Source organism: Emydura macquarii, unplaced genomic scaffold (assembly GCF_026122565.2).
Source record: "Emydura macquarii macquarii isolate MOO-44397 ecotype Brisbane River unplaced genomic scaffold, CSIRO-AGI_Emac_v2 contig_1110, whole genome shotgun sequence".
Lineage (NCBI taxonomy): Eukaryota > Metazoa > Chordata > Testudines > Chelidae > Emydura > Emydura macquarii.
The window spans coordinates 172,680-189,302 of record NW_027131247.1 but is presented as its reverse complement, the minus strand read 5'-3'; the positions used below and the strand labels follow the sequence as shown (position 1 = coordinate 189,302).

The window sequence follows — 16,623 nt, the reverse complement described above, 5'->3', positions numbered from 1 at the left end:
CCCCGCTGCCGGCCGCTGTCCCTCCTTCCCTGCCTCCCGCAGTCCCGACCCTCCCCTCCCCTCCGCGGGCGGCGGGCAGCAGCAGGAGCCAGCGAGCGAGCGAGCGAGGGGCCGGCCCCGCCGGCGGAGCGGAGCGGAGCGGGGAGGGAGGCAGGCAGCAGCGCCGCGCCCGCCCGCAGCCCGCACTCGGCCGGCGCCGCGCGTCGAAGTTGGGCGGGCCGGGCCGGCCGCACCATGCCCCAGCTGCCGCCCGCGGGCGGCGACGACCTGGGCGCCCCGGACGAGCTGATCCCCTTCCAGGACGAGGGCGACGAGCAGGACAAGGGCGCGGGGCGCGGCTCGGCCCACGGGGACCTGGACGAGCTCAAGTCCTCGCTGGTCCACGAGTCCGAGAACCGCCGCGCCAGCGCCTCGGGCTCCGACTCGGAGGTGAGGGGCCGGGGCCGGGGGGCCGGGGGTCCGGGGCCGGGCCGGCCGGGGCGGCGCTCACCCCTCGCCCCTTTGTGTCTCCCCTGCAGGCGGAGCGGCCGCCGCAGGAGCCCCGCGAAAGTTTCCAGAAGCCGCGGGACTATCTGGCCGAAGGTACCGACCTCCCGCCCCCTTCCTCCGCCCCCTGCCCCCCAGTTCTCCCCGGCCCCTCTGCTGCCTCCCCCGGGATCCCTGCCCTTCCCCAGCCGGCCCCCTCTGCTCCCCCTTCCTCCGCCCTCTGCCACCCCCTTGCTCCCTTCGGCCCCCGCAGCTCCTGACTCCGTCCCCCCCTGCCCCACCAGCTGCCCCTGCCCGCCTGTCCCCCGCTGCTCCTTCCCCCTCCGTCCCCTTCCCCCTCCGGTGTCAGCCCCGCTCTGAGCGATGGATGGGAAGGTCCCGGCCCAGTGCCCGGCCCAGTTCGGTCCCAGTGCCTGCCTGCAGGATCCCCCGCCCCCAGCGGTGCAGCCCTCCCTGGTGTTTACATCCTTTGGATACTTTGCAGACGCTTAGCAAGACTTTTAACCTCTTTGTTTTCTTCGTCCGTGTCCCTCGCCCGCCCTCAGACTCTCTCCTCCTCCTCCTCTCAGCTTTCCCACCCCTTCTTCCCTGAGCTGGGCTCACTCCAGGGAAGTAACATGAGTACAGATAACTCGAGTTAACTCTGTAGTGAAGACATTTCCCCCCTCCCCTCTCTCCAGTCCAGCCACTTCTGCCATCTTCCCACTCCCGGCTGTCCTTGGCCTGCTCCCAGCCCCTTCCACCCATGCCTCTTCTTTTCTCCCCAGTAGTGAGAAGACAGCAAGATGGAGGTTTCTTTAAGGGGCCCCCATACCCAGGTTACCCCTTCCTGATGATCCCAGAGCTGGGCAGCCCCTACCTGCCCAACGGAGCCCTGTCCCCTGGCGGTGCTCGCACAGTAAGTGCTGCTCACTTTGGTTTGGCCCCTCTGCTGTCATGAGAACTCCTTTCTCCCCACCAGGGTTGAGTGCAGGAGAGACACAGGTCAGCTGAGGAGAGACTGCTGGTGTCCAGGGACAGTGTATGTGGTCGGGGGAGTGGGAGGGCAGGGTTTTTGCGGTCTTGCAGAGTAGAAGTGTCTGCTCTGTCTCTTGTTTGTGGCGTTGGTTGCATGTGAGCAATCTTTTGTAAAAGTATCTCGTGCAGCGTTTTCGTTGTACTAATCTAATAATATGAGCGCTGGGGAGACTGCCTCTATGGGGAAGTTAGATTTTTTTTTTTATTTGGAAGCTGCAGATACGAAGTGAGCAGTTTTTCTTATCCTCATTCCTCTCCAGGGGGTGCATATCGTCCCCTTCGCAAAGCGAGACTGCGAAAGAATTGGCAGGGCAGAGGAAAGTGACAGAGTTATGCTCCTGTCTTCATTCTTCCTGCTCCTGGGGTTGATCATTCAAGCTGATGCAGGCGGACTGTGACACCCACGTAGAGCCTGCCTTAAGTCAGTGTGGCCCCGTGTGGGGGGTATGGGTCAATCCATGGGGATCTGTGTGTAAAATTGGGGCCTAAACTTGTCCTTATTGCTCTTTGGGAAGTTATACGTTATCAGGTTAATGATCTTACATTTCAAGCACACGCACACCTTATCGTATTTGACTAACATCACCTTAGATCATGAAAACAGAACTCTGGAATATCAAATCTAATTTTCCTTCTTTGATGCTGTTGGTTTTTCACATTTCTCTCAACTCGGAAGGTGAAAATATACACTCTTTCACTTACTAATGGGCAGTTTCTAGTTAATTTTGCTTACAGTTTCTTTGGGAGTGAGGCCCGTTTTTTCCCTCACTCCAGGGCCCCAGTCCTGCAATCGGATGGGCAAGGGCAGACCTTTATGCCTATGCAGTGAGACCTGCTGACTTCAGTGAGATGGCACAGAGAATCCTGTGCAGATCTGATTGCAGGATTGGGGCCTTTGCATCATGCTCAGTGTAAAGACGTCCTAGTCCATCTTGGGCCCTTGGGGACTATTGTAATACAAATTATCATGCGTTAGTACAATGCTCTGATGCTTGGATTGCAAATATTGCTCGGGAATGTTTGTTTGCTTTAAAATTAAAGACTCCGATGATGCTACAATTTGTTGCTCATATGGAATTCTGTGTCTGTGCAGACCCCCATTGTATTTAATAGGGGCGGCCCATGTGGACCCAGCAGTCTGCCTGTGTGTGACAAATTGCAGGGTCAGAGCCATTGTGTGTGTGTTATTTCATGGAATCGTTTCTGTGGAATCTGAAGTTTTGTAAAAACTTACTTTTTGTACCCCACAGGCACAAAAAATAAGGGAGAGATTTGACTTGACAGTGGCTATTTAATGTGTGTTTGAAGGGAATATCCAAGATTCTCACTTGGTGGTATATTTGTTTTACTTAACTAGTTTCAGAGCAAGACATACAGCTCTTATCTGGTGGGGTGGAGCAGTGGATTCTGCAATAATTTAAGTTCTATACAAAAGAAACATGTATGCTTTTGATTTCTAACTCCTGCCGTTTAAAACTTGAATGTAAATTCTGGATGGAAAACTAATAAAGAATCCGGTGGGGAGCCCTGTTACATGTGTAAACCTGAGAAACCTGACCATGGTTTTCTCCTGTTTGCGCTGCTTTTCTCATTTAAAGGGATCTCTTAGACTTTTTAAAGCTGTTAATGGGCTGACATTGTCTGTCTCTCCATCAGCGTTTAAAGAAGTGATTAAGCAAATTGACCAAGCGTTAGACAGAGTGCAAAGGAGAGCAAATTGCATTCCACAGAACACAAACGAATGCCCCATCCCCAAATCCCAGCTCTGCAGATGCCAGAGCCCTCAGGAGCTCATTGTGTTCTGGTGGCCATTAGAGGTTCCCTGCCTGCATGCTTATCCCCAAACAGGAACCTATTATTATCCTTTCCTTGGTGAGATGCACACCTTATCAATGATCGGGGCCCTCCTCTGGGCTTCTGATTTAATTCGGGAACTTTAGTCTTTTCAGGTGAAAGGCCTGACCAAGATAAATGCGATGCCTGATTGGCTCTTAATAATGATTAAGGGAAGCCTGAGAAACTTTCCCAGCAGAACTGGTTAATTCTGCTGTCATCGTGCTTTTTAGCCATTGTAAGCTGCTCTATTCACTGGTGGCATAAAAACAGGCTGCTATACCTGGGGCATGGATGGCTTGTTTCCATGTATGCCTGAAAGCAACTGGCAGGAGGACGTGTACAAATAATAGGGTTAGTTAGCACTTCTCAATTCTTGTATGTTTTATTGCTTTGAAATAAAATCCTTTTAGTGACCTCCACTGTTTGGCCATGTTTTAATGAATCCATTATTCACACTTGCCTTTGCTAAATTATTGATAGGAGGATTTTACATGCATTCCTACAAAGAGAATATAGAAGAAGATAAACTTCCTTTAAATTGTGACTTAAATTTATGCTAACTTGTTTACACCTATCTCTAAAATATGTTCTCTAAAACCAGCTGGCTTGACCAGTCATTCAGTGTTAAATGATGTTTGAACTATTCCTAGTCATTTGGTAGTTTGTTCATTAACATGGGTCAATACTGCATTCAGCCGGATGACATAACTGTATTTTAATAATACAGTTACTGATAATTAGGAATTAGAACTTGTGGCCTTTTGTTTAGATCTTAACAGCTAGACTGTACTTGCCTGGAGGGCATGATTATACAAATATGCCTGTGTGGCTGCCAGTTGTGTGATGGGTAAAGGTTATAGTTGCAGTTTGTCACCATTATTTGTATTAATAAATTTCACAGATGATACCTGATGAGGAATTGCAAATACCAGCGAGGACTAAGGAAATAATAAGGAACAGAGTAAGATGAGAAATGTAGGCAGAAAATAATTAATATTTTTATTTAATAAATCTTGGAATACTGGGGAAATTTGAAAGCACTGGATGCAAGCTAATGTGTCAATATTTTAAAAGGGTAAATGGGATGACCTGGGTAGTTATAGGCCTGTTAGCCTGACATTGATCTCAGACAAAATAATGGAACAGCGATATGTGACTCAATCAAAAAAGAACTAAGCGATGGTCATATAACTAAGGCCAGTAAATAGGGCTTCTGGGAAAAGAGATGGCCTTCAACTAACTTGATATTTTTAGTGGGACTGCAAGTAATTGATAAACGTAACTGTGTTGATGTAATATGCTTGGACTTCTTTAAGGCGTTTTATTTAGTACCGCACAACATTTTGACTAAAAAACAAAACAATGCAGCACATGTGTTTAAAAACAAGCTAATGGATCTCAAGACACATTTGTTAATGGAGAATAATCATTGAATGGGGACTTGTATACGATTGGGTTGAGGATATTTTTCTCAAATATCTAGAAGAAAATATCAAGTAATTTCATATAAAGTTTGCAGATACCACAAATATTGGTGGGGTAGTAAATGATGGTGAGGGCAGATCACTGATACAGGGTGATCTGGGTTTTTTGAGACGCTTGACAAAATCAAATTGCCTTTTAATTCAGCCAAATGCACAATCATACATCTAGGGACAAAGAATGTAGATCATGTTACACAATGGGAACTGCATCTTAAGAGAGCAGTGGTTTTGAAATGGACTTGGGGTGATGGTGAACCACCAAATGAACTTGATCTCCCACTGTGATATGCTGTAGGTAAGAGGGCTAATGCTATCTGGGATGCATAATGAAGGGAACAATGAGATCGTTGTCCCTACGTATACACCAGAAATGAGACCATTACTGCAATGTTGTGTCCAGTTCTGGTAACCACACTTCAAAGAGGGTGCTGAAAATTTGGAGAGTGTTCAGGGAAGAGCTACAAGAGAATCTAAGGACTAGACAACTTGCCTCACATGGAGAGACTTAAGAAGTTCAATCTATTTATCAGAGAGAAGATTAAGAAGTGATCTGATTGCAATCTATAAGTTCCCACCCAAGGAGAGGATAGGTGACAGTGGAGGACTTGTTATTCTAGCAGGCAAAAGCACAAAAAGATCCAACGGCAGGAGATAGAAGGTAGTCAAATTCAAACTGGAGGGAAGGTGCATGTTTTTAGTGGTGATGCTAACATAACTTTGGACCAGCTTTCCTAGTGTTGTAGTGGATTGTTTGTCATGTGATGTCTTTAAATCAAGTTTGGGTGTCTTTCTAAAAAAAAATACGCTGCAGCTCAACCAGAATTTGTGGGGTTGGTGCAGGAACCACTTGGTGAAATTTGATGTCCATTGTTATGTAGGAGGTCAGACTAGATGCTCTTAATGGTGACTTCTGGCCATAAAATCCAGGAACTGTTCTAGTACTGCCTGGTCCTAAAGACCCTAACCAGTGTGCTAGGCACTGTACAGATAGTTACTGTCCTTATCCTGAAAAGCTTCGTTTAATACAAGATTCAGTAGATGAACTGAGCAAATGGAAGAGAGGAAGGAGATGGAGGAGAGGGTAATAGGAACAGTATCATGTTTTGGCCTGGAGAGGGTTTTATTAATTGAGACAAAGGGATAGCCCTAGTCTCAACTGGCCATTATCAGCTGTCGGTGTCTTGTAGGCATCACAGTAGAAATGAGTCTTAAAATGAGACTTGAACGAGGGTGGGGCTTTATGGATTTTTTTTTTTTTTGAGAGAGAGAGTATGCTCTGGGCATAAGGGCAGCACAAGGAGGGGAGTTTGAGGGTGACTGTGGGAGAAATAGGCTCATGAGTGATAGGTTAACTATTACTGGTGGAGTGAGAGTTGACAAAGCAGTAAGGTAACAGAGTGGAAACGTAGGGCAGGGCTACACTGAGATGGGTCTTAAAGATAAGTACAAGAAGCTTATATTGGATGCAGTGGAGAAGAGGGAGTCAGTGGATGGAACTGGAAGAGGAGATGTGATCAGAGCCACGTAAGGTTTTAGCAGCTGTGTTTTGAATGGACCCTCGTGGGGACAAGTTGAGATCCATCTTGGAAATATATAACTAATCTTTCCGAGCTGTGGGATGAGTGTGGAAACAGATACTCAATGATGCTAGGAAGATGCTAGGAAAAGATTCTCAGTGATGATGGGCAGCAAATTAAAAATGAGTTTTCAGAGCTCTAAATATCGGCAATGCAATTTTGGGCTGCAGCTGCAGAGACATCGTAACTAGATGGAGAACCAGCAGCTCCAGTGTTTGAGTGGCATCCGTTGTTGAGGCACCAGGCTAGGAGGAAGATATTGACAAACTGGATGGGGTTCAGAGAAGAGCAACCAAAATGGTCTGTTTGTCTTGTATTTCTATACGATGCCTGTTGTGATGGTATCTAGGTGTTGGAAGAGTATCGTGGAGAGATGTAAAGAGCCAGATATGTATAGGTTGGCTGTGAGATAATTAAGAAGGAGTGTAAGAGCCTATGATTATTACCTCGCCAACTTGCTGAAGATAGGGAGCAATTATTTAGGGTGAAACATGGAGAGCACAACTGAAACTACTGGTATGAAATTAAGTAAAGGAATACTGAAGGTGAATATTGTGGTGCATTGAAAACTGTTAAAATGACAAGCCTGTTAAGTGTAAGGGATTTGTTGGTCCTGCTTGCAGGCTAAGGGGCTCTGCAGGCAAGCATGCAATCTGGGTTTTGTGCAGTCAGTCTGCAGAGAGCCAGTCTAGAGCTGGGGGTGAATTGTGCCCTTCTGCCTTAGGGAGCAGCCTGCTTTCTCTGGCTCTGGTTTTGGTTCTCATATATTAAGGGTCTGGATTCCACCGAAGACGTGTTACACTGCAGCCTTGCAGAAATAGTATTAGATGTTTGTATCTAACTTCTCTGTGCGTATGCTGTGAACATAACAAATGTCTGGATGACTTTCCTGTTTAATAAGATGTTCTGCATTGCAGAGTCATCTCCCCAGGGAGAGGGTGGAAGACCCGTCACTTTTCACATTTAAAACTAGACTAACTAAATTCTTCAACAATGGGGCCCCATTTCTGATTGGCCCTTGGGCCCTACTGTAATTAATGTGATTAGTAATACTGTAGGTAAGAGTTCTGTAGGGTCTTGGGAGGTAGATTGCTTGACTTAGTCAGCTCTCTTATGTCTCTACTTTCTGTGGTACTTGGGGTTGGATGCCTTTTTCAGGTCTTGTAGTGCATTTTGTACCAAACAGAACAGCTGATGATTGCAACTGCATTTGGAATGCAGACTTCCCCACCTGTTACTTTTAGTTCCCTTGGATTCTGCCCCCCTCAATTAACCCCCATTTAAGACAATCTCGCCGTTCCATTCTAAGCATGGAGATGCAAAGGGAAAAAATGGGGGTTGTCCCCTGCCGCCTTGTTTTGCTGCTTTATTATGTAAAAAGCCTGAAAGTTTTTCTTTTTTTCTATTTTTTTTTAAATCTTAGAAACATCAAAAAGGGCAAATCTGTTTCTGGACAAAAAGGAGCCTGTTACTGGTAAATAGAGCCCATTAAAATGATGTAAAAATATAAGAAAATGAAAAGCTGGGGTCTGCATTCCATTCTATTTAACTCCAGGAAACTGGAGTTAAGGTTCCATCTATCACTTTTCACTCTGACCCTGGATTAATGTCTGTTGTGTACTTATTCATTAGAACCTTCCCCCTTGTTGCTAATCACATATCTCCTCTACATTTCCAGTGGTGTCCAAACCTTCGCCTTGCATGCTATATATAGTATGTGATTCTTGATCAGGAGTTGAGAGAGTTCAGCATCTCCGTCAGGACTGTCTTGCAAATATTACTGGAAGATATTTCATGTGCAGTGTGGGTCATAAGTATGATGGTGCTGCTTCTAGTATTGATTTCTAACTGTATTCACCTCCCTAAGACATTTTGGGCACAGTTTGTACGAAGGACACAATAGCAGATGAAATTGTCGTATTGTTACCATGCATTATGCTACCAATACAGGCCTAGTTTCCTAAGTAAATGCCATGAGAGCCAGTGCAGCGTAACTCTGACTGTGGATTTTCTTTTTAGGCAGCAATTTTTATATAGTCACTCAAGATGCTATTGCGAAAAGAACTGTCACCTGTGCAACTTCCCAACTAGTTGGCAGTGCTAGTAAAAACACCGGTGAATGCCTGAGTCTTGGTTTTTCTGATGATTCCACCAGTGCAGCAGCACAGGTGATAGTGGATTAGTGGGAGAGTTCCCAGAAACGTCCTGTATAGAACAGGCATAAATGTCTAGCCCCTTGCAGAGGACACGTTTGAGGTTTTCTGCTTACTCTCGCTGCAGAAACTGTACTGAAAAGAAGAAGCCCGGCTGGAGCAAGTAGCTGCTTACTTCCAAAGCGAAATATCTCTTTCAGTGTGGCAGGGTGGATTGATTTAAATCACCAAGTGGAGAGCTTTAAATTTAGATTTAAATTGTCACTTGTAATAATCTTTACCATTTGTACTTCAGTTAGTTTCTAAAGAAAGGTGCATTCTCTTTGGTTGGTATAATCATTAAACCACATTGATTGGCAACCAGTGGAGCCTTTACACTAGATTTGGTACCTCTTTTTGCTACCTAGGAGGGTACACTATAACTGTATAAATTTATTTAAGCACTTATAGAGCTTAATATTTCCAGTCCTATAAATTATACGTTGTTAGTATGTTAGAAAATGGTGAGTGATGTATTGCTTATTTACTAGATAATTAACTTTTTGCTCATGATTTGTGTCAAGCTGCATTAGGATGGTAATTGGAATTTAATTAAACACGCAAAACAGGATATAAAATTCATTTTTATTAACCAAAACAATCCCTTAATACAGTGCATGACTGTTGTGACAGGTTTGTGAAGCTTGACCTCAAAAGTTAAGATGATGATTTATCTAGAAAATCAGCCTGTAACTCAGTTTTTGATAGAGGCTTATGGATTCAGCATGTTTTATTTTTTATTTAAATGTTTTAAGAGATTATAATCAGTTTTTAGTCCTAAACATGTTTTGTTTTAAATTCAGATGTAAGTTTTAGCAACTTTGTTTTTAAAAAGATAGTCATCTTATAATTTAAATAACATTAAAAAAATCAGATTTAAATAAAAAAGTCATTGAGTTTTACTCACCCTACAGTGTGTATTGTAATTGCTGAGCAAGGTTATTGTCACCCTTATGAGAGCTACTGATGGTTAAAGAATCGTTCCTTTTCATTGTAATGCTTTACACCAGGTTTTGCTCAAACTCAACAGCTCATGTGCTGGGAGGTGGCTTCCCCTTGTGTTATAGATGGAGATGGGGAAATGCTTGCCTCATGCTTTCCATTGTAAAAGTGTGTTTATTAATTATGAAGCCTGTTTATCATTAAAAGCCAAATATTAATTATTCAGGCTGAAATTTTCCATGCCTCAGGCTGATTTTTTTCCTTAATTTCAGTGAAAATGGTTCAGGTGCCTCTGAGAATGACGTTAGGGAAAATATGTTGTGTTGGGAATGTTAAAAAATGTCTTACAACTGTTTCATTGAGAAGCTCTGGTGTCTCTGTGCTTTGGGGTGGGGGCTTGAATTTTGACAGAGGGTTTGTCCTGGGTCACAAAAGCACCATACTATCCCTGTGAAATTCCCTCAATCTGTATGAGTTCCCTGCTTTTGGAAGCTACATTTTCAGAACGTTCCCTGTGCACTGAGCATGCTCGATCCTAGGGCAGCAGGGCTGAGCAGGACGTTCCCTACAGTTGCTTCTCCTGACTGCTGGGGGCCAAGAACTGGTGCTGAGAGCAAGGAGAACATTTTGGCCCATCTTGTGCTCTCAGCGCTCCCCCTGGTGTGGTCACTTTTGTATTCCTTGTTTTCTGAGTGCTCAGCTTGAGACCCTTGGGTCTGAGGTGCACAGATTCTGAATACTCAGAACTGCATTTGAAGTCACTGGGAGCTGTGCTTTGAACATGTAAAATGCTATAAAAATTCTGAGTAAATTAAAAAAACCCGGCATCTCACATTGGGCACTGAAAATAAACAGGAACTTCTGTTAAGTTTGGCCTTACTCTCTCTAGGCCTAAGGTTCCCCATCTCTGAAATGGGGGATAATACCACATATTGTCACACCCGTGTTGTGCAGGTAGACTGATTGTTTGTGAAGCACTGAGATATGGCAGTGAGTGCCATGGCAAAGCCTCTGAGGAAATGACGTCTGTATGCAGTGCAGGTTTTGGAGGGTGTGCAGTAAACGCGGCCTACGGCCCACGTGTTTAATGACGTGGATATAAAGAATATTGAGTAACTACCCATTCAGCATCAGTGAGGCAGGAGTTTTGTGGAAAAAATAGCACATGATCATGCAATTAAAGACTGTATCATGACGCATGTGCACAAGGGAGCTGAATTAATGTTGGACAGGCAACCGTAATCCTCGCATTTCCTAGCTCAAGAGTGCTTGACTTGGCAACCTTAACATTTTCGTAGACTAGATGCTTTTTTTGTTTGTTTTTGTTTTTTTGTAGCTAGTGCAAGAATCAGGCTCCCTGGAACAGGAGAGAAGCTCGAAAGGGAGTCCTGAGTAGAACTGTGTGAAATTGTGAATTCAGGTTGAATTTGGCGAATAGCTTCAACCAAATAAAAACTGAGGAAGGGTGGAATTTTAGTGGTGGTGGGGGTTCTGCCAAAAGATCAAAACATTTCATTTTGGAAACATGGTTTCACATTAACCCAAACAAACACTTCTCAGTTTTGTGTTTTTGAGGAGAAAAATTGAAAAAATGCAGCCTTGGTTTGAAACAAACTGAATCTGGATTTTTCAGGTCAGTAGCCAAACTGCCAAATCAATTATTTGCTCAGTTGTAGTCCTGAGTGTGGTGCCTTTTCCATCCTGATACTATTTGTTTCTCCTGCTATTTGGGGAAGTGTAATTGTTACTCTTAAAATATGGCAGGGAATTCCCAGAAGACATTGTACAGAGAGGATTTGAACTTTGCTCTGAGGCAGACTTGGAATGAATAGTAATGAAAAAGAAAAGATAGGAAAAAGTTCATTCCAAGGATAGGTTCCTTCACAAAAGTTACAAAGATTGCCACAAGCAATTCTGCCTCGTTGATCCTAGCTGAGGGACTGACAGATCCCGGTTTTGTTCCCTGGTATGTTTGGGGGAGCTGGGTTTGCTTACTTCAACTCTTTTGTAATGTAGTCAGCTCTTTGAAAGTCGTATGGATGTTGACAAGGCCTCAACCTGCCTCCCTTGTCTCCAGAGGTATCTTCTTTTTTTTTTCCTTTTGTTTGAAAACCTGTTTTATATTTTGGATTGCTCTTTTGTTATGTTCTCATATTTGCTGTAGCTGCTTCCACCCATGAATCATGAGATACATTCTGACTTCAGCACAGCAGTGGAACGGGGCTCGATGGGATGAGATGCAGCTGTTTCTGTACCTAATAAATGCACAACACTCCTGTGATGGTTTATGAGGAGTGACTGGACTCTGGGCTGGCTTTTTTTCAATGTTACTAAAGACTGTCAGAATGTGATTTGAGTGCACGGATGCCTGTGTATAGACAAGGAATGATTGACATCATCGGGCTGGAGGTGAAGAAAGAAACTGGTCTTAAACCAGTGACTCTGTAAAGCAGCCAGTGCTATTGTGTGGGTATGCTGCTGCTTTCTGGATGAGCGCATTCCTGCAGTGTAACAAAAGCATGACTGGAAGGTAGCAGTGGGCTGATGGACTATTCTGTCTACATACTTCTGTGGCTGTCATCACTGTAGTATCTGTGAACATCGCAAGCATAATGGATCTTGTCCTCTCAAACATCCCCCTGCAGTGGGGACGTTCCACCTCCATGGTATAGATTGGAACTCAGGCACAGAGAGACCAAGTAATTTGCCCCAAGGGATTCTGTGACTGAGCCAAGAACAGAACCCAAGTTTGCCATCCTATTTCCCAGCCCGCTCGTGGGCCGCAGAGTAACTGCTGGAGGTTTGGTGTGCTGTGCTAGCACTTCTCAGGCCCTCATGATGAATTTAGGTCGGGAACAGTCTCTGCGGATGGGGGTCTCTGAGGAACAGACGCTTATACTGGTCAGTAATTGCTAGGAAGATTACATGGGTGGTTTCTGTAGGCAGACAACCTGTCCCAGAATTCAGCTGGTCACTGCTAGGACTAAGGTGAGCAACCTTACCTTTCACGAGCAAATGAAGTTGCTACTTGTGTAACTTTTTAATATTGATAGAGCCTTGAAAAATTCCCATAGAAATGCACTAGCTAAGTGAAACCCCAATAGCCTGATGAAATTAACAGCTTCTCGCCACCTCCATTTATTCACGTCTCAGGCCCCCCCCCCCAACCCTTTGTGATCCATTGTCAGCCTCCCCTTCTTAACCCATGTGTGTTCCCCACCCCCCAAAACAATCCACCTCTGGCCTCCCCCAGACTCTGGACAGTGCACATGTATTGGCTGTCTGCTCAGCTCCTCTCTGAGCGTGTGTCCAGTGGTGGAAACTCTCCACTGTGTGCAAGGGTGGGTGGGAGAGAGGTTGCCTTCTTTCATTCCTCCTCATAAATCAGTGATACCCTCCCAACAAACAAGTGAATGCTGGGCTGCCTCCTCTTCCCCCAGCCCTCAAATAAACCAACTAATGCCATCGCCCCCACAATAAATCAATGCTGGGCAGCAGACTTTCTCGCCTCCCCTGTAAATCAATCTGTGCTGCCTCTCTTTTCCCCCTAAGCCCTCTGCTGGGTTGGCTGGTCCCTCCAGCTGCTTCCATGGTCCCACTGCTGGGGTAATTGGGGTCCCTGCACAATGTGTTCCAGCGCAAAAGGGTGTCAGTCTGCCCTCGAGGGCACGCTATTACCATGGCATCTGGGCCCCCAGTCTGCTCAGGGCTGCCCTCACGGCATTGGCAACTCAGTAAATCTCCACCCACCCATTCCTTAATAGCATCAGTTACTGCCCCGCCAGGGGTGGTGGTGCTGGGGCTGTCTCTGCAGACTAGCTGGCCATTTCTGCATTGCCTACATGCTCTGCTCCAGCCATGTCTGGGAGGTTTTCTTCACAACCAGGAGGGCTGGAAATGGAACTTAAAAAAAAAAAAAGTAAGCTGAGATTCTGCAGAAACTGCTGGCACTGCCTGGGAAGGATTCCTGCTCGCTGCGGGTGAGCCGGGAAGTGGATTTTTCCAGCATGATTGAACCATGATGTTTTCTTGCTGGGAGAGGAAAAATCTGGCCTAATTCTTTTGGTGCCTTTTTGGAAGAAGAGGAGCTGTATTGCAGTTTGCGTCCCCTCCCTGTGAGATCGGACTCCACTGAGAAAGCCGCTCCATTTTTCTTGCCAGAGAAGTCGGGCTGTCTGGGAATGGGCAAGAGGGGCTTTCTCCCCATGCAGTCATAGTGGGAGCGGGGGTGGGTGGGATTGGAGATCACAAAACAGGAGTTTAACACCCCTTCCTCCACTGGACCATCTTCACTGACCCCCCAACTTCCATGCAGTTGTTAGCAAATGTGAAGTCTGCTCTGTAAAACTCGTCCAAAGAAGGCAGCAACCGGACTCTGAAGCATTGGGAGTGTTAAATGGATTAACCAGAACTCTGCTTTCTGCAACCTGGGGTTTAGCAGCCAGCCATTTATCCCTGGGGCACTTTTTAGACATCTTGAGAGGCTGCAGTGACAAGGGAAACTGTGCTAATGGGCCACTTGTAATTGTTTTAAGGTCCGTTTACTTTCTTAAACAGTGGACACTTCTCCTTACTCCGAAAATGCCCTGCCCAGATTGAGGCTGAATATACTGTTTGTTTAGCTTTCAGCGTAAGCTGCTTTTTCATTATGTTGCCAGGCTTCTCTAAGCACGCTGTGGAATTTAGCGAGGACCAATTACAAGGTGTCTATTTAGTAGTTATTAGATTGGAATGCTTGCTTCTGCCAATCAAGATGTTTTAGGCAAGACTCTCCCTCTATTTTGGCAAGAGAGTCGCAGAGCAGCCCACTCGAAGCAACAACTATCAAAGGGCTAGAAGCATTCAAAGAGGATGCAGCATTTTCTTGTTTCGCCAGTGCAATGCAGCAGAGACTCTTCTTACTCCAGGAACTGGGTGTGAAGCAATTACTGAGGTCAGTCTGTGTAGAGGAGTCTTGAGCCATGAGGTTGAAAAGGAGTAATTTTGAGTTCCAGACCCCTATGCCCAGGGAAATGGCAGCCTTCCAGAAAAGTTCTCCAGTCCTTGGAAGTGCAGGAATGGATGCGCGTGTTCAGACTTGGGCCCTGTCTAGTGTTACCTGTGAGATTCGGCGGCAGTCGACGGGAGTTACGCAAAGTACGCAGAAAAGTTGCACAACTCCCGTCGACTGCTGAGTTTCTCTTCTGCGCTCCGTCTGCATGGCGCTGCGCTGTTCCCATCGACGCAACGCTACGTTACTTTTGTAGCTGGTCTTAGTACGTCGATTTCTGGATCGACTGAGCGGGTCTGCGCTGACCGTTCAGTCGATCCAGAGAAATGGATCTGACGGGGTGAGTTTGCCGCTGTCAGTGTAGCCGTAACCTTGGACTCTGCAGGAACAGTCTTGGGTAGCCCCTGGTTACACTTGAAAGTCCTGCTCTCCTGAAATCCTCAGATGCAGGAAAAGTGATTGGATGCTGTGTCCACAACAGTGGTTCCTGGACTGCACCAGCATGGGGTGTATAGCATATTGCTCAGCCTGCATGGGAAGAGTATTGTGCCTGAGGTCTAAACCTAAACAGAGCGGGAGAGGGTTCTCTCTTCCCTGGAGATGGCTGAGGCATTCTCTTGTTTTCTGCCTCTTGCTTTTGGGTGGAGTGTGTCCAGGTATGATATGGCAGATGAAGGCCCCTAGTACTGGGGTTGCCCAGCCCCTGCTGCACACAAGTGTTCTGAGATGGCGTCATGATTTCCTCTCTTCTGGAGAAGGACCAAGGTGATGAGGGACGGGGTGGAGTCCCCCAGTCACTTTTCACATCACCTTAAGTGCAGCATTCTTTGCAGACCGTGAGAGTGGAGTGTCTCGTGTCGCTCAGCCCCCAGTAGGAAATGCTATAGGTGTAAAACTCCAGATGACTTCTTACAATAAATGTGAGTACCAGTACCACAAATTTGCTGGCACTGGGCAGGCTTAGAGAAAGCCTGGTCCCTGCCCCAAGGAATTTCCATCATGCGCAGACATGGGCTATTACTGGTAGATCCTGTTATAGTTTATCCCCGAATATTTGCCTCTGCATTCCTTCTTGTGTGTCATCTGCAGAATTACCAGTGGGCAAATGTAAAATCGCACAATGCCATTAATTTGGAATACCGGGAAAGTTCTAGAGGAATGGGGGAAAAAACCTTAATTTTGTGCCAGATTGTGTGTTGAAAAAGGCAAATGGGAGAGACCCAGTTAACTGTAGCAGGCAAAATCATGGATAGGCTGATAAGGAATACAGTCATGAAAGTCTGTATGGGTTTTTTTTTTGGGAAAACAGGCCTTGTCGAACTTGATATCATTTTATGGGATTTCACGTTTGGTTGATAAAAATACCTGTTAACATAATCTTCTGTAAGGTGTTTGACTTGATCCCACATGACATTCTAATAACCACCCCCTCTTCCCAGCATTATTCAAAATCAATGTAGGCAATTTTAAATAGATTAAAAACCGGCTACTTGATACATCTCTCAAAGGAAATGTAAAAAAGAGAATCATCAACTTCAGGAGGAGTTTCTAGGGATGCAGCAGGCATCTGTTCGTGGCCCAGTGCTCTTCAGTGTCTTGATCAGTGGTCTGGAAAACAATATGAATAATTTCTGGCAACATTTGCAGATGACATTCATTGATGGAGCGGTGAAAACAGAGAGATCAGTTCTGCAGAATGATCTGAATGTCTTGGTATAGTAAGGGCTCATTTGAACAATTTAGCCAAATGCAGGATTATAAGTCTAGGAATAAGAAATGCAATTCATGCTTGTAGGATGGGAAGCCGTATTTTGGAAAGGAGTGACCTGTGAAATGTAGTTAGGGGTTCTGGTAGATAAATAACTGAAAATGAGCTTCCAATGTGAGTAGTGTGAGGGGGCCAATGCAATCTTTAGATAGATGACTGGAATGTTGAGTAGGTGCAGGGTAGGTATTACCTTTGTATACGGGCTTGGTGAGGGTGTAGAGTCAATCAAATTAGAGAGGGTTCAGAGAAGAGCTACAAGAAGAATTTGAGGTCTGGAAAACCCACTTTACAGTCAGAGACTAAGAAGCTGACGCTGTTTAGTTTATCAAAG

General features: G+C 45.5%; 1 protein-coding gene across 1 annotated transcript in view; it reads left to right on the top strand.

The window, feature by feature from the left end:
- The first annotated feature begins 82 nt into the window (after positions 1 to 82).
- TCF7L1 (transcription factor 7 like 1) overlaps positions 83 to 16,623 on the top strand; it is an 82,905-nt gene continuing 66,364 nt past the window's right edge. Inside the window, exons 1-3 of the mRNA XM_067545801.1 lie at positions 83 to 429; positions 519 to 582; positions 1,254 to 1,384. Of these exons, the coding sequence (XP_067401902.1) occupies positions 235 to 429; positions 519 to 582; positions 1,254 to 1,384 (390 nt within the window). The 5' untranslated portion in view covers positions 83 to 234. The remainder of the gene's footprint in view (positions 430 to 518; positions 583 to 1,253; positions 1,385 to 16,623) is intronic.